Below are 22,871 nucleotides of genomic sequence, written 5' to 3' on the forward strand. Positions count from 1 at the left end.
CTTCTTTTTTGTTAAATACAGTACCATGGTGACAATGGTGATTAAACAATGCATTTGTTGTGGTTCTCCCCCCTCCTCCCAATATATTTTTAGTTTGTAAATGAAACATAAAACAGAGAATACACACAAAACAACAGTAAAAAGCAGCAGTCAGATTCCAGTGGCATGACAGCATGGCTCAGCATGGCAGATCAGTTGTCCCCTGTACCGGGAATCTCCATGTTACCGACACACGTAACCACATGGGCTCTGCGCCTCTGTACCCAGGAGGTGGTCGGTGCACAAACGTGCTTGTAATAAACATGAGGACAGGGCTTAAAGTTACTGTGGGATTACAGTGCATGTTCCTTTATCAATTATTCTCACTCAGACCCATCAAATAAAGTGATCACACTACATTTTAATTTACACATGCATCTTGCACAGGGATAATTTACATATTTACTTTTTTTGGCATATCTCAAAAATCATATTTCATGGCAGCTTCGGCTGGTATTATGGCATAATGCAGACTTGTGTAAGGTGAAATTACATTTTTCCACAACAGAGAACATTGTTGCCTGTAGCTGAAAGCGAGTCGAGCTCCTTTCCCATCGCATCAGTACACACAGTTTTTTCCTCAATCCTTCTCCAGGGGGAAATCTAATAATAGCACTGCCAATTTTCACATAATTCGTTAGAGTTTTGGAAGCGTGTATTTAGGCAAAAGAGGTTACACTGCCTCAGCATGCATTTCCAAGTCCGTTGTATACTTTTACCTTGGTCCTTAATAAAAGATCGAATGACTCTTACTGGAGATATGTGCCGAATCAAAAATAAATAGTGAGCAAATGCAAAAATGTCATATATTAATTATCTAATTATCATTCTAGTTTCACCATCAAATCTTAACATTTAGATTTTTGCAAAGTCCATTTTCACAGTTCTCGTGAACCACCAGTGTCTTGTGCTATAGTTTTTTTTTTTTTAAGCAATTCAGGAATGGATAAAGACATCTAAAAACAAGTTGAAAACAAGCTTAGTAGTTACCACAATTGGAAGCATGTTTCATACCTCTGAGGGAACAAATATTTAGAGTCAGCAATGCCTACAAAAAAGCAATATCACTGATTTCATATGCAGGCACATACAATACCTTTACTATAGTACAACAACCTTTGTTATGCTCAAAATAACCAAAACAATGACAAAAACAGTGTGAACTGATAGGATTGTACTCCTGCTGTTTTATGAATCTCTGGATGGGATCACAAGTAGTAAAGTTAATCAAATCAAACCATTCGACCAAATAAAGCACGAGAGTTAGTATCCTTAGAAGTCCAATTCCAGTGTATGGTACATAGTTTGCACAGATAGAGAGAGTGGTGAGGGGGATCTCTGCTCTGCTCTAGATGCTGAGGTCTTTCGGGCTTTCTTTGTACAGCCTTCTCTTGGGCTCAGGGAGCTGGTTCGGGCTGCGGCCTACTGCGTTATTGTTGTGGCCGGTGTTGTTGAAGGCAGCGTTACTGTGTGCAGCGTTGTTCTTCATCATGCTGTAGTAGTCTTTTAGTCTTGGTGCGGCTGCATAGTTCAGCTCATCCCGGCTGTAGGTGCTATCAGGGGAAGAGTCCCGCTCAACTCTGTACAGTCTCTCCATTTTCCCGTTTGTCCGATGTCTCTCCTCTCTCCTCTCCGATGAAGAGTCTCGCAGAAGGTTGCCGTTCTTTGTGGCTCTGTCGTATGTGCGGCCCCTAGCTTGAGAAAAGGAATCCCCTTTGTTGTTGGTGCGCTCCGGGGTGGTAAACTCCCTGACTTGCCCAGTCATCTGCGAGTCCTTGAGGAGCCTCCGCTCATTGTACTTCCGATCGGGGGTGACTGCGAGGAACCCTCCATCATCGTAATCCCTCTCAGGTGTACGGTCGCGATGTGCTCGCTCTGCCCTGCGGTCCATCGATTTGGCCCGCCGGTGATCAGGGGACGAGGCGCGCTTTCGGGTCGGTGAGCGGTCGAGGGAGCCGCGGCGCTGCGGACGAAATCTCCCGTCCAGAGTAGAACTGCTATTTGAGAGCTCTCGCTCCCTCAGTTTCTCGGCAGCTGCAGCTTTTTTCCCCGAGTTGTCCTTCCTCAGAGTCTTTAGGAGTTTAGAGATGCCGCTCTCCGACTCAGACTTCTTGACTTTGCGGCCCCGGCTCTTCTTGTTGCCATTGCTACTGCTGTTGCTGTTGTCAGGAGACTGCTGTCTGGGGGAACTTTGACTGTGATTGTTATTCCAGGTGTGATGATGATGGGGTTTAAATTGCCAGCCTTGGTAGTCCATCTGATTTGACCCATCCCTGTCCCTGTTCCTGTCCATGTCTCGGCCACACACAGCCTCCTCCTGGCGTGATGGTTTGTGAAGGTCTGGTGGATAACTGGACTCCAATGAGGTGTGATATCGGCTTTTGGGTGGCAGCGTTCTCACTTCCGGAGTGTTTTGTGCCCCGGGTGCGGAAGGGTGCCCGTCATTGCTGCCGTCTGCAGGAGGGAAGAAAGAACGGGAAATATCTTTTCAACAAGTATCGGAAAGAAACTTAAAAAAAAAAAGAAAAATCAAAAACGTGAAATTAATTGCGATCAGCAGACATGATTTTCCTTGTTGGCTGATTTGAGCTCTTGCATTGACATGATACAAACAAACAAAAAAAATCAAAGCAGATACTGATGGAAATCATGCATACTGGTATACTTCCATTTGCTGCATTTATTCTTAGAATAAATCCGGCTAATGTAAGCTGATGTGTAACACTTTAACACATCTGCACACAAAAAATGCATTGAAGTTATACATGATTTCAATATGGTTTCGCTATAAGGGCTGCAGGTTAAAACACAAGGTGACTTCGGCAACAACAGCAGGTGCAACACATCAGCAAGTGTAGGGCAGGGGGTTATCGATAACACAGCAGGCACCTAGGAAATCATTCAAAATAAAATGATGAGTTTAATGTACATTAATTGGAGGAACAAAGCAAAAAAAACTGTTTGGCTGAAAGTCTGCCAACCCCCCCCCCCCAAAACAGACAGGTTGCAGGTGGCAGCAGCGTGTGATGACGGGTTGAATTAAATTAGTCCCATTAATAAATGTCTGGTCTGAAGCTGGCACATGGGTAGGGATATCATATGCATACAGAAGTTGAATAACATGGGTTAAATGAGGCTGACAAAGCTTGTATACAATGTCAACAGGTCTTCACGCCAACACGCACACACAATGGGATGCAGGGTGGTATGGGCTGAAAGAAGGGGTGAATATAACTGAAAGGAAAACGGTGACAGGGAGAGTGGAGTGGGACAGACTTTTGGCTACAAACCGTTGTCTGATTTTGGCCCATTAGGTAGAAACAGGGCTCTCCCATCTTGTCATTTCTCATTGTACCAACAGCGAGATGAGGAGCCATCATCGCTGGAGAGAGGAGGAAGAGCCCAGCAACGAGAGACAATCAGAGAGAGAAAGGAGGAGGAGCAGAGAGGAGAAAACAAATAAAACAGACAGGAGGCTGTTTTACAGTACATCTTATTAAGAGAGAGGAAGTTATTTTTTGTCAAAGACAAAAGAATATTGACACAAACTCTTTATAAAGCATCAAAAGAAAACAATCTGAGGGTAAAAGAAAGTGTCAGAAAATTAAAATCCCAGTTGAACCAGCAAATAACAGTAAATTGACAATGAGAAAAAGAATCCTACACAGGAAATCTGTGCAATAGCTCTTTAAGATCAAATATATATTTGAAAGATCAGTTTTGTGGTTGTTACATATTAATCACACTTTGAACATGTCTTCCTGTTAAACATTTATCAGTTAGGTTAGCAGTGCAGCTGAAGATCATTTTTAAGGAATATAAAGTTTTTCTGGTGCACTACAAAGATATGAAACTTTAGTCTGCGGTTCAGCAGTGACAGTGATGAGTTTCAGCGCCACACCATAATGCATTACCTACCATATTCAGGTACAGATCCATCTCCCCGTTTGAGGACGAGCCGTGCCCTCCGACCACCATTCTTGATCAGTTCGATGGCACGTGAGTGCTTCATGTTCTTTGTGCTCTCACCATTAATCTCCAAAATCTCATCTCCCACCTGAAAACAGAGAGGCCATGTTACTGTGGCAACTGGCTAAAGGTAGGGTTTCATCGACACTGCAAAAAAGAAATTTAGTACATGAAAATGTATTTTGACAGAGAATCAAAATAAAACAACCCAGATTCTTACCCTTATCTTGCCATTTCTTACAGCAGCCCCGTCCTCTGCTAGTCTTAACACATATAGGTCCATGTTGTACTCCCGGCCGCCTCTCAAGCTAAAGCCAAAACCTTTACTGTCTCGCTCGAGGTCCACAGAGTAGAACTCTGCATCCTAAAAGATAGAAAAGGGTTGACAAAGAGAAAGTCACAGAGACACCAGAGTGACTAAGTTCAAAGAGTCGAAAGGTGATTTCAAACTTAAGGGCTAATCAAGCCCTGTCCCAGAAAAAACTCAAAGTGTCAATGGCAGTGCAATACCTTCAAATGCATGAATAATTAATGATGCATGAGCCTGTGAGCTGGGTACAGATCACTGAGGGAAGGGCACCGCAAGGGCTGGACCCAAAACTTACCTTACTCATGAAAAAGTTAAGAGTTATGGAATCTTCCAGCGCATGGTAGTGTGTGTATGAGGGGGTATCTGTATGTAATAAGGATTATTTGAATATTTGACACAAAAATATTTATGCCATCCACATGTGGTACATATCTCCCCATGTTTACTTGCGCTTTTCTTCCTCCCTCTTCTGGCCTGAAATGGAATATTGCAGCACATGCTGGCATGTTACTGCCATCTATTGATCAGAAAATAGCGTGGTACCACTGCCTGCTTTTTGTAATGCATCACACATGTGTAGGGGCTCTTCTCATTTTCTTTCTCGTGCAACCTTAAAACCACTATCCACTAATTTTACAGTATGACCTACTTTTCAGCTGACAAGTAGTGGAAATACATTAAGGTGACATTCCACAGAGGAGTGGAAGATTCTATTGCGGCCATAATGATCCTTTTATTTCCCTTTGATAATAACTGTAGCATATCTGCATGTTACTGATAGATTGAAGTAAAATGGTGATGACCTTTAACTATGGATGAAAAATCCATTCTTACCTGTGTGATCAGAGATTGTGTGGGAGGAGGAGGTGGAGCTCCTTTTGACTTTGGGTTATTCCTTGGGTTATAAAAACAACAACAACAACCTGTTAATAGATGTAATGCATAGATATTGTGCTGTATTTATGGCTTCATCATTCGCCACAACAGTGAAACCACTGTCAGGTGAAGTGAAACATTATCTCATTACAGTGCAATATTCTGCCACCTACATACTGTTACTGCACGCGTGACCCAGTAGATAACTTTCTCTTTACTCAGGGTCTAGGCCCTCTTAAGTCTAATTTTTGCTTCTTTTTTTTCTTTGTTTGCTTTGAATTTCATGATTTGGCTGTTTGGCTGTGCAAATGATTGGCTCTCGTTCACAGTGGGCGATCGTGGCTCAAGAGTTGGGAGTTCGCCTTGTAATCGGAAGGTTGCCGGTTCGAGCCCCGGCTTGGACAGTCTTGGTCGTTGTGTCCTTGGGCAAGACACTTCACCCGTTGCCTACTGGTGGTGGTCAGAGGGCCCGGTGGCGCCAGTGTCCGGCAGCCTCGCCTCTGTCAGTGCTCCCCAGGGTGGCTGTGGCTACAATGTAGCTCGCCATCACCAGTGTGTGAATGTGTGTGTGAATGGGTGGATGACTGGATATGTAAAGCGCTTTGGGGTCCTTAGGGACTAGTAAAGCGCTATATAAATACAGGCCATTTACCATTTACAGTCTGCCTTTTGTCCCGTGTCTCTGGCAACCCGGGCCCGAGTCTGAATCTGTCAGAGGTTTCTTCCTGTTAAAAGGTTGTTTTGTTTTTTCCTTCCCACTGTCTCCAAGTGCTTGCTGTTTGATTGTTGGGGTTTCTCTCTAATATTTTAGAGTCTTTGCCTTAAGGCAACTGTTGTTGTGATTTGGTGCTATATAAATAAATTTAAATTGAATCAGTAATGAGTTGTTTGCAAAAGTCCGCTTATTGACAATGTCATTTTTGCAGTTTAATTGCCACTGTGCAGAAACTACGTCAATCTTTGTGGAAGAACTTCTATTTTTTTTAGCCCCAAATCTACAAGGCTCTGGCTTGACTGTGAATCTAAGTAGTTAATGTGAATTTCTCTGTAATCAGAGCTGCAACAGATGGCAACAGATTTTAAATCTTCAATGATTTATCACAGCTAACTGCTGTATTATCACAAAAGGATTGCTTGTAATTGCCAACTTAACTCCTTTTAACTGCAAACCAGTAGCAGAGTGAGACACTGACTTGTCTTAATATTGCTGTCTTTATGCTCCTAAGTCTGAAGACAGCAAGTAGTTGCAGGCCCAGTCTTTCAATCAACCATTTCAAACAAAGTAGGATCACATTTTGCGCATGTTTACATAAACTTTGGACATGCCACAATCTCCATCCGCTTTTCTTTAGTTTAACAGTAACATTCTAATGATGTTTTGGTGACATAAGACAAGTCTGATTGGTGTGCACTCTTTAAAGATGATTTTTATTCGTGGAAATTAAAAAACAAAACAAAAACAAAAAAAACCCCAAAAAAAACCACATCGTCACCTACCGGGAGTCTGCAGACTGAGGTGTGTGTGTGGTGGTGATAGTGGCGATCTTCTCAGCGTTTGTCAGCAGAGAAGCATTGGAAGATTCTGAAAAGAGAAAATACAATAAAGAGATAAACAATAGAAAACAAAGTGACTACTTTTGTTAAATGCATTTGCCTCTAGCTGCGTTTTAAAAAGATACTCTGGAGAACAAAATGTTAGTCTACAAGAGTCCCCTGAACCACCCACAGGCAGTTCTATTCAACCTGATGCTAACTGCCTGTGATGCTGTCATTTGCCATTTACTCATGTACAACACTGGCCCCACTGCACGAAAGAAAAATAGCATTAAAGGAAAAGAAAAAAAGTCAAAGTCAACTTTATTGTCAATTCTGCCACATGTACAGGACATGTATCATTTTGATTTAGTAGTTGTTCCAGGAGGGCAAAAAAAAAATTAATAAGAGCAAGAATGACCGTCTTTTCTTGCTTTTCTGTTGTATCACAAACAAGCAGCACATGTATAAGTTACCCGCACCACTGATAGGAGTACAGCTCTGTCTGCAAGAACATCAGCCTGACTCATTTGTCTTAGACTCCTTACTCACTCATGCCTACTTCCCTCATTACTTAAAGAAATACGACTTCCTTGCAGCCACCTCTCACTTTCTCTGAGGCACAGGGTTTTCTAAAGCCACACTACCAAACTTTGCCTTGTGATTCTTCATGAGTGAGTTGCTGAACATGTGCGCGTGGGAGTTTGTTCCCACCTCTGTCACCTCCCATCTTCATTAAGCTTAATTTTATGTCTCTACGGAGTATGTAGCTGCGTGGCTCTTTGCGATGTCTGCATGAGCTGACCAATGGCTCAGTCTTTAACATGCACTTTGTGTCAGCGCTTGACATATTTTTGCCAAAACGTGGAGCTTTGAGTCACAAACTGCTTGTGCTGCAATATTGTGCAGTTCCGTTTCTTTTTCTAGGCTATGCTAAAGAGCTTAACACCATCAGGAAGCACTTGATTAAATGTGAGCAGTGTTTTTAATCCGTTAAAAGTGACAACAAATCCAAAAAATAAAATAAACCAGAAACTCGGGGGGGTGGAACGAAACTCGGGAAGTGTTATGGCAATTTCTGGGGGCAACTTCACCTTACTCCTACTCAGTGACTCACTTTCAGGAGACGAGGGTTCACACCCTCGTGAAAAGTGCTCTCGCCTGTGAACAGAGTCAGTGCCCTTTGCTTCCCACCACAACCATGAATAAGTCACATCACAATGCATTATGAAACAGCCATCGTGAGGCCGGAAGCCATTGCACGCCTTACCATCACCGGGGATGATCCTGAGCGAGACTGTGTTCCCGGCTTCCTTGATCAGGTTGACGATGTCAGAGTGCGACTTGTTGGTGATGGAGCAGCCGTTAACGGCCAGTATTCGGTCCCCGACTTTCAGCTTCCCGCAGCGGTCCGCCGGGCTGCCCTCAATGATGCGTCCTATTTTGTGGGGCATGGCCACACAAGCATTTCCAGCTTTTGTGTTAATAAACATGTTTGTTTTGTGTGTACATTTTGCACATCATGATGATTTTTTCGATTGTGTTGATTGGTTGTATCGATTTATAGGTTTGGAAAAAAAAGAAGAGAGAAAGAAAACAGGGAGAAAGAACGAAGAAAGGTTAATTATGCAAATCATTGCGTCCCAGTTCCCCCACAGAAAACCAATAAAGCTGAGGACCTGTTGAAAAATACATATGCACTGTAAAGTATGAGGAGAACAATATAATTTACAGGCTCTTTGGGACAATGCGGGCGATGTGGTAATCAATGCGCAGTGAAGCAGGTGGAGCACCACTCCTGTTAGATATTCAACTAAGTGAGCTTGACCAGCTCCGAAATCAGATGAATTTGGATATGTAGATGTTCAGACTATACTGCAGTTGGAGTTTAGTCAGTGCAAATGCTGCAAGAAATACTTGCAGCAGCAGATTGACAGTTTTCAACACTGCACGCCTCGTTTACACAGAAGCTTTGAACAGACCCAGGGGATCTCCAGCTCTTCTCACCCTCCCTCCATGTTTTTCCCTTTATCTCCGCTGCTCACGACACTTTTCCCTCCAGTATTTTTTGCGGCATCCATATTTATTACATCACCTTAGTTTACCCTTCTTGTGTCTCGATTTAAAAAAAATGCAGTTGTATTCTGTCAGTCTATTTAAAAAAGGAAATATGGGACAGGGTGTGTCAAGGATTTAATACCCAATCTGTTAAGCACAACACCAACCCCCAGGTCATGTGGGTAGGAAATGGGGGGGAGGGGGGGGGGGGGGGGCGCAAATGGACTTGTGCAAAGTGATTTATGCATCACTGATGTATGGAAGACAGAATCAGCTGAAATTGCTCTATTTTCTCCACCAGGGCTTTAAAAAAAACCCCATCTAGCCTCCTGGAAGAATCCTTGCAGCAATGTCATGCCATGTTTTTATTTTTGTTTGGGCTTTTTTTTAGTAATACACATTCCTCTTTCATATTTCAGCTCGTGTCCCACATGGTTAGAATCCATTAGAGCAGTGAGTGCAGGATGCTACAGCGTGATCCTAGATCAGTGAGTGAAAGCACAAAGTCAATTCATCTCATTCTCCCGAGAGGAATAGTGACAGAGCAGAGAAGGGGGGGAGCACAGCGAGGAAGCAGCAAAAACAGGCACCTGAAAAGTAGAAGTAGTCTAGACGTGGTTGTTGACTAGCACCGTCACAGGTGTCATTATAAATAACTCATTAATTCTTGCATCGCATTTTGCAGAGCGACGCCCTCAGCCTGTGGGATCAATGAAATATTCCCCAGGCACTCAGCATGGGTAACGTGTCATCCATTCTTGTGTTATGCCTATGACAGACCACAGTACATCATCATAATGGCTACTACACAGGGGACCTTGCTATGACATTCATGTTTGAAATTCATCACTCAGAGGTTAATACCAAATTTGTTCAAGGACGTCTACAATTCCTCATCAGTGCCTGCCTCACGTTAATACATGTGATTCTGCTCTTTTGCTGCGATACATAAATGGTACGGACAGCTATGGACTGTGCCGAGTATATTTCAATTACATGCTGAATGAATTGGTGAGGGCACCTCCGAGGCATCAATGTGTGATGATGGCGTTTGTGATAAAGCTGCAGCCGGTTCGATCCTGACAGAGTGCACTCGCACACGAAGGGTTCCTTTATCCTTAAGCTTATGATAGTCTGTGACCTCAGTCTGTGGCATTAAGCACCCTCCTGTTAAACACCTCCCCCCTGCTGCGTATAAGCAGGGGAAACTCAGTGATAAAAATATAAAAAAATATGTTAATTCTGCCAGGAGATAGCGTCAATCATTTAACTTTGTAGTGCTTTCATACTTTGTATGGATGTGTTTTGCTGGAGGCAGTTTCATGTACCACCTGTCAGTTTCTTTGGGATGAACTGTTTTGGCTTTAGTTGTAATAAAGAAAACACACACACACACTCTAGAACGTACTAAAGTTTTTTAAAAGTGTTGATGTGTTTTTTTCTTGCCCTCAAAATGCAGTAATTCTGGGTATACACTGTTTTTGTCTCTGAAGCTGGTGATCAGGGGATAATCTATAAACTAAATTGAGCACAAGATGCTGTTCGGTGCTTTTTTTAATTACAGAAGTTTCCATTTATTCCGTCATTTACTCATTATAATCATTTCAGTACATTCTTAATAGTCACTGGCATACACACGTGTGCGTTTGTATATAATCATGACTGGAATTCTGCTTATTTTTGAATTTTTTGCCCATCCTGCTCACAGCCAGAAAGTGAATTAATGACAGAGACATGAGGATAGAAGAAGATGAAAACATCACTTGCACCAATTCAAATTACAAATGCCCGAACAATCAAACTGTTAAATCTGATTAATGTCTAAATTGAACTGTCTGTAGCTTTGAAGACAGAGCCAGGCTATAGTAAACAAAATAATTTCTCTTGTCAGACTGAATTGAAGTTGCTGTCAATCTCAACTAGCTTCAGCTCAGTCTGCCTCACTTACCAAAGGTGGTTCCAGCATCGGGCCTGGAAACTGATGACACGATGACAAAACCGAATCCTTCGTTCTCTCCTCGTTGGATCTCCACATCGTACGGTTGCAGGGAGGCCGGCACTACTGCGCTACCGCTGCCTCCTCCGCCACCACTGCCGATGCCGCTGGTAGATCCACTTCCAGAACTGACAGTGTTGAGTGAGTTCTGGCTCCCCTGGGGGGTCCGCTTGCCCTCTGTTAGACTCGGTGCCTGGGTGCTGCTGTGGTGGGAGGATGCTGGTGATGGAGGGACATCACCTTCCCCTTTTGAAACTTGGGATGAGGGGAGTGAGAATAGACTCTTTAGACTACATTTCAAGCAAGAAGCATGTGATATATTTGCATAAAATACATGTGACTGTGCGTGAGTCATGCATGAATGCACACGCTTAAGTTTTATCTAAAACTTTCCTCACCTCCGTATCCAGGGCTCTTGCGTCTGACAGTGAGATTGACATGACCCTGTTTGGCGGCCTGCTGCATCAGCTGCACCACCAGCTGGTGAGACTTGCCCACTACTGCTGTGCCGTCCACACAGATGAGCTCATCGCCCGACCGCAGGCGACCATCCTCATCTGCTGCCCCGTACTTTACTATATGCCCTATGTAGATCTGCCAAAGGGAAAGCACATTAAATGCATTGCTACAGAGTAATTGCATTAGCTTAGAAAACAAAAGATCATTCAAGACACACCGCACTGAATCCGTGTGATTTATACAGCAGCTTTTCAAAGTTTCCCGTTTCAGTACTTCAAAGTATTTGTGGCTGACACAGGAAAAACCAAAAAGGCCGGTGCAGCCTATTGGGGCGGTGGAGAAACTAGTGTGCTCTAGGCATTGTGTGGGAGAGTACACAGGCCTGCCAGAAACAAGTGCACAAATACCATGCAGCATGTTTGGCACAAACAACAAGTACTAACTCCTGTGGGGCAGACCTGAAACCTGCTGCCATTTTATTTCACTATCTGCCTTCCATTCGTCTTCTCGAAACCTTCTTTAAGACAAATATATGGCACACAACCAGAAGGAATGGTGGATAAGGCCTTTGCTGTTCTTAACAAGCTATCTATACAAATCTCCAGAGAGCAACAGCTCCAGTTAAAGAGAGAGAGTGATGCATTAGGTCTTTCTGCTATTTGGTTTAAAAGGCAGACTGAAAGAGGCACAGGAAATGTAAAACACAGCGGAAACTAATGAAGCAAAGAAACTGTTAGGGAACAGAGCATTTAGTAATGGTTGTTGTGGATGGATGTATATGTAAACATAGTATTCACATTCACAAGCAATTATAATAAACTGATGAGACTTAAAGTGAAGGAAGACTTACAGGCTCCCCAGGCTCATTTCCTCCCAATATGCGAAAGCCAAAGCCTGTATCCTTCCGCCAAAGGAAAATGTCCTGCTCCTGGCAATCTGGCACTGAAACACAAGAGAAACAGTGAGGACTCCATGGACATCAACAACCAAACCCAAACCAAAGATTTGCAGGTTCTGCTCAATTTTTCCTGCTAGAATCTATTTAGACTGATCACTGGATCCTTTTTTCTCTGATCAAATGTTCGCTTGATTATGGCAAATCTGCTGATCAATAAGGCATTTGCATTTCTAACAGTGTCAGAATGAGAGCAGGCTGGATCAACAGCTGCTTGCTCCTGCCTCATGCTCATGTTCAGAGCGCAAACTAGGCTGCAAGGTCTCGGGCTGTCACCTCATCACACTTGCAGACCTGAAATCTAGAACTCAACGCAGAGCCCTATTATTAGCTCTCATTTACAGTCAAGTCTTTCTTGCATGCATTAATTCATAGCATCTGCCTCCCATGCACTATTTCTGTACACACACACACACACACACACACACACACACCTCCCCTCACAGTTGCATGCACGGACAGGGCAGACTGTGGAGGAGGAGGACACAGGCAATTTGGTGTCAGTCTGTTCAACCCACAGGGCCAGTATGTACAGAAGGCACAGGCCATTTCTTCCTGCTCTGCCTGCTGCCTACACGGCTGCCACGCAAGGCCAGCAGTGAACCCATTCGTTTCAGCTTTCTAGGTCCCTCGATAAATTGCCTGGTGTGAATTAAACTGCAGCTGTTGGACTTGTAATTAACCCTCTGCTGACCCGCAACTACAGAGTAGTGATCAAAGCTCGATGTAACTAACAGTGCTGCTTTGTGACGCTTCATCATGCAACAGGTAACATGAATTCCCAAAAGCTCACCTTTCAGCCACACTGCTCTGCCACTGAAACTGTGCTCTTCTGGTGGACGCATGAATGCACCTACTCAAAAATTCAAGTTGGGTTCACTCTTATGTGGCAGCATGCACATGAATAAACATGGAAACACACAGAATCTGGGCCTCTTTTTCATTCGGCGTCTCCCTCTCTTGTTTCATTGTGTCTCCTCTCCTCCCCCACTCAATGGAAAAAAGGCTAGAGCTCCTTCAGTGGTTATCAAACAGATATACCAATCAGCTACAGCTTAAAGCAGACCTCTCCAGGCCCAGTTAATATTTAATCAGCAGCAGTCCTAGATTCTACAGGCAGCCATGATTGTTAATGCACTGCAATACACAGGATGTGGGCAGCTTGCACATCTGGCTGGGAACAGTCACAAATGTGTGACAAGCTAATGCAACAGACTTGCCAGAGACATCACTCTCTCTATTACAATGCAATCTCTGGCAATACTGAGGTTTATTTCACAGCCCATACAAATCCATCCTCCTCTTAAGTATCACCAGTGGTCCAAGTACAGGAGGCGTGAACGATGTAATTCAGCCAGAACGGGCGAGTGGAGTGCTTCTTTTTGAGGATATCCAACACTCCTCTATTTCTTGCAGACTCTTCCATTAGAAACACATAAGTGGTTTGACACCCTTACAGTGTTACCCAATGAATTATGCAAGAGTGGGCCGTGACTGCAAATGATATTGTGGAATTTTATGTGGAGACTGCCCACTTTCTAGTGTTCCAGTTTTGAATTTTCTGTTTTCCCTTCAGTAAACATGGCACAGCACATAACTGTTTGCCTACTAATAACATAAACACTTTCTTTTATAAACTTTAGGGAAAGACTATGGTAGTTGCACATCATCCTTTGGAAAACCAAACCGGGTGCACTCGCATTTCACATCCCAGAGTCTGGGGATAATATCGTGTGTGTGCGACTGACATGCACAAGCGTCACAGCAGCACTCGTCAGCTGCTTTTGTGCGTTTTCAAGGACACTTCTCTCTTGGAGGCACCTTTTGTCACAGGATCAGCTGTGACTGGTAAGCACACAATTGTTGAGCAAACAAACTAAAGGCATTAATGGACACAAATGCGCAGGTAAATGCATTTGCTGATCTACTTTAAACAATCAGAGCCTTGTCCAGGGCGTTTTTTTGCTTCATATGGGTCAGCGTAGTGGGAATCTTTTCTCCTACCTACCTTTACACAGTAGAGCTTTTTACATACCACTAAACTGACATTGCTTACTTACCTTCAATTAAATAATGTTAAATATCATACCATAGAATTTATGGAATAGAAGCCCGCACACAAAGGAAGGAAAACATAAAAAAAATATGTAGCGAAAAGCCTCAGATCTTTAAGAAGATTATTTTTTCCTTTTCGTTTTCATCTTGAATCTAAGCCATCGCATCTATACTGACAGGCTGGTACTCATTCTTACAGACGGTAAAAAAAGAATAAAGAATAAGTCCTCCTGAATTTTTAAACTCTAAAGTCTGCAAAATTTTCATATTCTTCAATTAAAAATTAAAAAAAAAAATACTCACGTCGACTCTCATACATGCTCCTGGACTGTGCCCAGATCTTAAAGGGGTCTGGCTTCTTCTGGAGGGTGAGGGTGCCATCTGCGGGATCCTGAGGGGGCAGACCTGGCAGGGGCTGGGTGGGGGCAGCAGGAGTGGGAACCACCGCCTCACTGGGCATGACAGAGGGTGGGTGGCTGGGAGAATCAGTGTGGGTGCTGCGATGACTGCACACACTGTGCTGGGAGCTGCTCTGGCTATCTTTTCTTTCTAGCTGGTGCTGGGTGGACAGAACAGAGAGAGGGAGAGAGAGAGAGAGAGAGATTGAGGTGTGTGTATATAAGCGATGGGGGCGGATATAAACATACATGCAGAAGACGGAGATAGAGGGCAGAGAGACGAGAAGAAAGGAAGAGTAGAAAGTGAGTCAATGTTAAGGGTGACATAGAGGACAAACAAGACGACTTAGAAAAAGAGTTGATGGAGGACAAAAAGAGAGAAAAGTATCCAAGGTCATCTTTTTTAGATGCAGCAGAACATCTCCCACTTTGACAAAAAAAAGAAAAATCTCGCCTTGGTTTCCATGGTTGCGAGACAAAGACAGACAGAAATATGAGGGAATTTTAATGAACAAAGATATTGCCTTTTATAAACCCTGTGATTCTTTGTTCATTGCAGAAGGTTCTCTGCATGAAAACAGAATCAAGGTTGGTCTGAGTTGAAACAGGAATGTGTGCCATCTGCTTTGAAAGCAAACTAAAATCTCAGCTGCAGAGAAAATAACCCACTGAAATTGGTGTACAGAGTCGGTCGTTTTAACGGAATTTTTTTTTGTTTTGTTTACTTCACGGTCATAATCACATGACAAAATAAGATGAAACACAGCCATAGTTAATTCTATCTGTTTAAGCATCAATGAAAATAACACCCATAGCACTGAATGCTTGGTTTGAGATAAAGAGAACTACGTTTTTATGGTCTAATAATGCAGTTCTATACCTCAACCTTTTGTTCTGTTCCTGTAAACAGAAAACGTGCATAGATGTTATCATGTTATTATTTGCTGATGTTCTTTTTTAACAGGTTATAACTTTAAAAATGTTCCTACGGATAAAATTACTAATAATAATTCTAATACTGAAAAAGCACAAATGTGACTACTTAATCACTTTTTCTGATATGAATAACAAAAAAAGAAAAGATATAGAAGTCTCCCAGTCTCTCACTTATCACACTATATGAGATGAAGGGTCAAATTCCAGTAATGCACTGCATTACAGCCATGTGAAATTGACTTCTTGTTTGATCACTGCAGACTTGCTTAATGAGTTGAGACAGCACGGTCTCTCTTGCATATGGAAGTTTACTGTGAGCATCTATTTAGATGCTGAACTGGAGGCAAAGCGGTTGTTCTGGGCTGACATGAAGTCGCATGCAGCGTGACATTTCACTGACATAACACAGAGGGAGGGAAAACTGGCTTTTCCTCAGTGGAAAGCTAATCCAAAGTGACAGTCAGGCTAGGCCACTATTGGTCCCACTCAACCCCCTTACAGTGCCCACCCCCTCCTCCATCCGCCACACCATGTGATCTGAGTAGGTGACACCCACAGCTCTGACGAATGCCATTTTGAAACTAATCCTAATCCCAATATCCAGCAAGCTGAGGTGAGGCTTTTAATGTTGATGAAGAGAAACTGCTGCAAGGGTGCAAGGGTTTCTGCTTCTCAAGTGGGAGGAATTGAACCTGCAACTCAACTTGGTGGCTCTCAGGGGGTAAAACAGGGTGACAGTAATTTGAGACTGTACTGATTTGTTATCAGGCTGATGAGTTGCAAAAACAAAGAAACATTTGCTTTTTGGACTCTTGAATACCTGCACTGGCCCACAAAAGACCCCTCACATTGCCCATCCAGTTTTTCTAGTTTCTTTTCTCTTATAAATAACATCTACAAGACACATTACAATCTATCAAAGTCCCCCATCCAGCTTCCCCAGCTCCCTAATTGTTTGATTCCAGTGCACTTTGGAGACATTGCCCCGTTTTCTCTCCGAGTTAGCCTCAGTGCTCCCTTTTTTATCTGTGGGCCATCACAGGCATTCACTGCTGTGGGCCAATCCATTTTTCTCGTTCTCCTCCTTTTTCTCTATCTTTTCTTCATGCTTCTTTCTCCCATTCTCCCTCGTCTGAGGCTGTGTGCCCTCCCCAACAGCTGGTCAATGTTACACTGCTCTGCCTAGGCTATGCTTAATCAGTCACAGGATGGCAGCATGGCAGGAGCGGAGGGATGTAAGGAGAAAGCGAGACAAAAAAACAGATGACAAAAAAGCAGAAAAAAAACCCTGAGAGAAGGATGTAGGGAGAGCCAAAGTGTCAGACTGGGAACGAAGTAGAGATATGATGGCAGTAGGAACAATGGGAAGAATTTCTGAAACTGTAAAAGCGGGAGTTAGCTATCATATGTCTGTCTTTTGTTCTTTAAATAGAACTCATTTCACTCAGTGGAAAGCGCAAGGAAATGCACAAACACGAAAGAGTTCATAGTACTCACCACCAGCTTTGGACTCCTCTTGGCTGGCACCACTCCTGCAAAACATCGGCAGAGAGACAGAGAGAGCATTAATGACCTGCGGTGCTCTTGACTTGTCCCCTCTTATTAAAAACTCCCCAGGACAAACGGATGAACCCTTGATTCCTGCTGCAGAGCAGAGCGCAACTGGCCCGGTTCTGTCTCCTCTTCCTCCTCCTCCTCTCTGTTGCTTTCTCTCTGAGCAACACACTGCGCTAGGCTGCTCGCTAATCTAAGTGATCTCCGCCCCCCTACGCTCCACTCCGCGCTCTCACCCGTGCTGCTAGAAGAAGAGCTACTGATCTATCCGCATTAGACAGGCTGACCGCCTGCCGCAGCCTTGTACTGCTGGTACAAGCTACAGGTCCTCATAAGCAGCCACAGTCCTGCCTCCACAGCCTGCACAGCAGCCGTCTCCGGCACGAGAGTAAGGGCTCAGCAGTTTACGAATCATGTCAAAGGAAAGCCCGAGTTTCTGCCTTACTATGCACATCCTCTTTGTAACTACAGAGCCGCTTTCTCTCTTCTCAACTCCACTATTTAACTCAGTGCTTACAATGAGAAGGTTTCCCTCTCTGCCCTTCTTCTTGTTCCCTCCCCCGTCTCTTCATATGTGCACCATGACTTGTTGTGCCTCTATCCCTCTCTCTCCCTCTCTCATATATGTGCCAGTTAATACAGTGTTAAGAATCACCAAGACGATCAATCTCATTTGTGCTAATGAAATATTAATACATGGAGCCAGCTGTCAGGAGAGATGTTTCACAGCAGACTAATATACATTCCCACATAATAGCCTTTCCCCACATCCATCACAATCAAACAGTTATTCAGTGGGTATGTTCCTTTACCTCTAAGACCAACCTATCGGCTCAGACTCCACCTGACTGCTTTGACCTACACACAGCTTGTGAATCGCTTTCCAAGAACGCTATTTTCCTGTCTTAAATCACCTTTGCCCGTCTCTTACTACGGCACAGTGTGCCGAGACAAAAATAGACAAATGAATGCATGAACGACGTGAGGCGGGATCGGGACAAGGAGTTGCTGTTGCCACGGCAATCAAGTCCTTCTGTATACAACGATGGCAGTCCGTTTTGTTAAGCATAAGAATTGAGCAGCAGTGCAACATATCTATATTAATTGCAGACCTTTGATCTGTTGCAGACAACTCCTCCATCTATGCTGTCAAGACCAATACAAATATAAAGCAGCTAACGGACCGGCACATGCAGGGATTATTAATGGAAACTTCCAGTGACATGAAAACACGCAACAACATGCAAGCATCCATCTTAGGCTCTTTCTGCTGCATTGGCAAAAAAATCATTAAATGTTAAAACTCTGTTGCTGCAAAGCCCCTCTCTCTACGTGATTCATAATTTATCCCTATTTTCTCTCTCCCTCTCTCTCATATTATAGGGGGGCAGCTACTGGAGCAAGTAGAACATCTCACAACTGCTGACGTGCAGAGGGATGCTTGTTTTTTGGTTTTTTTCTTGAGCGAGAGAGAGCGTCAGAGTGAATGTGTGGGTGTGTCTAGCCCAGGATGGACATACACAACAAGGTCAGATGTCAATAATAATGGTTTCTTTTTACAGCACTGTGGAGCCAGTGTGGAAGGTTAGTGAAGATCCTTAACTTTTAAACAACCTCTGAAAATCTCCAAGCGGGCAACAACGTCACCATAATCAGCATTAAGGGTATAGAAATTGAACTCAACTATGGCCGTACGGTTGATAAATTTGAGCACGCAACTAAAGGGGAATAGAAATTAGAGGAACAAACTCATATTGACCCCTGCTCTAAATTCACCCACCGAAGTGTGTGCCAGCTAGAACGGTAGCTTTGCATCTTCATGCGTGATGCAGTCTTTAAATCTGCTTAACTTAATCTAGCATTGTGATGTTGATGTGTTGTATACATGGAATTCAAAGTTGATTGGATCTGTTCGAATGTAACATTTACAAGCAGCCGAGGCTCAGCGAAATAAGTATGCTGATTGCATGTTTGTGCACACACGCAGCTCACGAGAAGTATTAATAAATACGTAGAGCGATACACGCTATATGTGATGACGGCACACATTCAAGAAGGTGAGCGGTTATTTATGCAGAGAACACACACACACACACACACACACACACACACACACACACACACTTTACATTAGGCACCTGTTCCATAATCCTGTTGTATTCCGGTAAAACCATGCTCAATATTCCATAAATAAACGTAGTTCTCTTTAAAAGACTCTGAAATGATGATTAAGAACAAAAGGCCAACTTAAAAGGTAAGCATTTATTAATACTGAGACGATCTTTAGACGGAAAGACTAAAATAGCATCCATTAGCATTCATATGGGAAAGGATGTAAACAATCTAGAAGTGGCTTTGAGTATCAGTGTCTAGAAGGCAGATTCCTCTCCTTTTACAGTAGAGAAGTATGCTTGTGACATCACACAGCATTACAGATAAAGACGTTAATGGCATAATTACTGAACGACTCTCAAGCTGCACACAAGTTTTTTTTACTCACTTGCTTTGGATTCCCAGACAGTTAGCTACTCTATTCTCACACTGGCGTAACTGGGCATCACATGCACGTTGTACTGGGAAGTCGACAGGTTAAAGACTGTTTAGTGTCCAATAGTACTTTTGTATTTTTCAATTTTATATTGTCTATGTATATGCGAGAAAATGTGAAAATGGCTTTTCACATTAGAAAGCTGCAATATTACAACAAACCAGTTGACATTTGTGTTCAGTAGACTGAAAGTATGCATGTGAAAGAAAATCCTCTGTATGATGGAGTAGGTTTGACCTGAGATAAGGTTTGCCCCCCCCCCCATTGTCATGTAGGTAGAAAGTATGCATGCAGGGGGGAGCGTTCTTTTATCTTGGAGTGACAAGCAGTGAAACAGCTTGAGGGTTTTTTTTAAACTGAATCTGCAGCACTGTGAGTGGCCCACTATTTCAATGTGCAACTGATGCTGTGGCCTTGGTGGGTCTATGCAGAGCCCACACAGCGTGAAGAGTGCGAATGGTCCTTCCTCCAGGTTTTCTATATACATGGTCAGAGGGTGTACAGCATGAGACAAATCTGTAAATATTTGTCCCTTCACTACATATAAGAATTGTCCCATTATCCAATGGGGTTCTCTCCATTCATCTACCCTAAATGATATTGCCTTCACTTCCTCTTCATCTCTTATTGCATTTTCCTTCTAATGCCTTTATTTCCTCTCCATTTTTATTTCTCCTTTCTTCCGGGTTTTCATTTTCTCTCGTCTTTCTCTCTGTCTCTCAGGGGACAGGAGCTCTGTGCACGATTGTCATGGCAACAACGATGGGAAGACAAGATGGAGTCATAGTTGGCCTGGCCTCCTTTACATAGAAGAATCATGCAGTTGAGAACACCAGATGTTATCTTTAAAGTTTTCTAAGAAAAAAAAAAATTAAAATCTATTAAAATGCTAAAAGGTACATCTTGCAATCCACACTTCCTCATTGCACATTAGTCACATGAGAGTGGATTTATTTGTACAGTAGTTTTAGATCAGGGCAGGTAAAGTGATAAACTAGTAGAAATTAGACTCGATTTTAGAAAAATACCCGCCTGGCTCGAGAACACTATCCACAACTATGTTTTGGATTTTTAATATCTTCTGCTATGCAGGAGTTTAACATGTACTTCCTTCACCTGTACAGGGTACTTTTGCACGTCTAATTTTAATTGCACACACATTCTGCCTTCCTCTAGATCTAGACTCTTCAAAGTGTAGCCCGTAAGGCCAATAGTGCAGCAAGAGTGTAGTGAGGAAAGAACATTTTAATCATCCATAGTTCATGTCATGTTACTATCTAGCAGCACAGGTGGTGACTAAAGGAGGGTTTTTACTTCACATCTGTTTTAATCTTCACAGCAAAGTGAACCTTCCCATCTCAGAAATACAGCAGACGTTAAAACACTGCAACAACCACATCCCTAATGTTAAAAAAAACAACAACCCTAAAACCTACAATGTCCAAAATAAACCACCATCCACCTACACCTAAAGTTTTTTTGTTTTACATGAAGCATTTTTATTCTGTGAAGCCATTCAGAATATGAAGGCTCTCTAAAAATCAGTCACCAGAACTTTGAAATCCTCTGCTCAAGATGTTCGATAACTACACATTTGGAGGAGCAGCGATTGCCAATGTGGCTCTGCTCATTTCACTGTTACGTCACTGCAGGGAGCATTACAGTTATTGCAAATGCACACCCAATGTGTTCTGTCACAGAGCTTCTGAACTCACTGTGCACATTATCTCACATTAACCACCACCAAACTGCCCTGACACAGTTCAGAGCAATGCTGCCTCAGAGCGACAGGGACAAACGAGTGTACGACTCCAGAAGATGTTTTCTCACTTTGTTGGGCATATGCGATAATAGAGACAACTCAATCTGACTCTTAGAAAAAAAAACAAAAAAAAACCAAACAAAAAAAAACCCCTTAAACTACGTTCGGTTTTGTTTTGCACATTTTCTCAACCTATGAAGATCTATTTCTAGTTTTGCCACAGAATATTTTGTATTAAAAGAAAAGCAGACTAAAAATTGCAGCCGGCGTGGGAAACAGAAAAATAGCTGTCATATTTGAATGGAAAACAATCCTGGTGATAAATCACTGTGATGTTCTGACCTTGTGATTTGCGCCTTCTCCTAAAACCGGACTCTGCTGACTGAGTCAGACGACGCAGATTGATGAGTCACAGATGAACCGATTAAACTTCTCTTCTAGCTGAAGTCCACCTTGTTCCTCCTCCTCCTCCTCCTCTCCATCTCAAAAACCAATCCCCTCATATATGCTCCCCTTGCTGAACTTTCAGGGCTGTTCAGCAAATCTCACACTCTCTCCTCTAATCCTCCACCTCCAGTTTCTCAAAACATGATCCCCAGTTCTCATATTTCTCATCCTCTGCTTTTCCTCTTATCTCACTCTTTTTACCTCCTATAACTGTTGTTTGGGAACAATTATGTGCTAGCTACTAGCGATCCTTGAAAGGTCACAGCATAAGTCTTAGAAAACAGAACACAAATCTCGATCAGAACAACAGTTACAACCATAAACTATTTTTCATATTTATTGGTTAATCTGTCACGTACACCTACTCATAATTTACCATAATGGCATTTTAAAATCACCTAATCGACAGTTAACGTGATCTAGTTATCGAACGGACAGCTTTTTGATAAATGCCTTCAAAGTTAATTTTCTTTTGAGCAACTAAAGGTGGCTTTTTACACTCTTAAACACGTGCAAGCTATACCTGACAATACTGTACGATATCAACTTGGGCATCTCTCATGCTAGTACTAAGGAAAGACTCCTGCTATACTCTTGTCCAGCTTGGCATGGAGGGCAGAACCAGGACTGGTACTTGTTTGAGGCAGGTGTTTTTACATACAGTTCTGTGCAAAAGTCATCTCTCATTTTTATTTTTTTCATTTTGCTTCCAAATGTATCAGACTTTCTAATTTTTAAAGTGGTCTTGAGCAATAGCTCTCCAGGATTTCCCATCCTTGTACCTGACCATTTTCTGAGGAATTTCCTTTTTTTTGGGTAAGCCACTTAATACTGACCTATGAACTATTAAAATATAAAAAGGCACCTAATTGAGGATACTGGGATAAACCAGTATTCGTGTCAAACAACTTAGCAAAGAACCAATGTTAAATTGTGTCTTTAGGCGCGTTAACCTTTTTGCAAAAACACATCATTT

The 22,871-nt window shown here is 42.8% G+C and overlaps 1 protein-coding gene across 5 annotated transcripts in view; it reads right to left on the minus strand.

Annotated features, from left to right (window-relative positions):
- Positions 1–1,225: 1,225 nt before the first annotated feature.
- LOC146611057 (membrane-associated guanylate kinase, WW and PDZ domain-containing protein 1-like) overlaps positions 1,226–22,871 on the minus strand; it is a 92,265-nt gene continuing 70,619 nt past the window's right edge. For 4 of the 5 annotated variants that reach the window (XM_085344301.1, XM_085344298.1, XM_085344300.1 and 1 more), the window contains exons 13-23: positions 17,082–17,116; positions 14,554–14,809; positions 12,091–12,182; positions 11,180–11,375; positions 10,734–11,036; positions 7,998–8,201; positions 6,692–6,776; positions 5,153–5,213; positions 4,229–4,372; positions 3,958–4,096; positions 1,226–2,493 (exon numbers count right to left, since the gene is read on the minus strand). In XM_085344301.1, the coding sequence (XP_085200427.1) occupies positions 1,388–2,493; positions 3,958–4,096; positions 4,229–4,372; positions 5,153–5,213; positions 6,692–6,776; positions 7,998–8,201; positions 10,734–11,036; positions 11,180–11,375; positions 12,091–12,182; positions 14,554–14,809; positions 17,082–17,116 (2,621 nt within the window). In that variant the 3' untranslated portion in view covers positions 1,226–1,387. The remainder of the gene's footprint in view (positions 2,494–3,957; positions 4,097–4,228; positions 4,373–5,152; positions 5,214–6,691; positions 6,777–7,997; positions 8,202–10,733; positions 11,037–11,179; positions 11,376–12,090; positions 12,183–14,553; positions 14,810–17,081; positions 17,117–22,871) is intronic. The other variant, XM_085344302.1, reaches the window with a different exon arrangement.

This window comes from Diplotaxodon limnothrissa, linkage group LG20, assembly GCF_057381915.1.
Source record: "Diplotaxodon limnothrissa isolate DT_005_m linkage group LG20, D_limnothrissa_male_GT1.1, whole genome shotgun sequence".
Lineage (NCBI taxonomy): Eukaryota > Metazoa > Chordata > Actinopteri > Cichliformes > Cichlidae > Diplotaxodon > Diplotaxodon limnothrissa.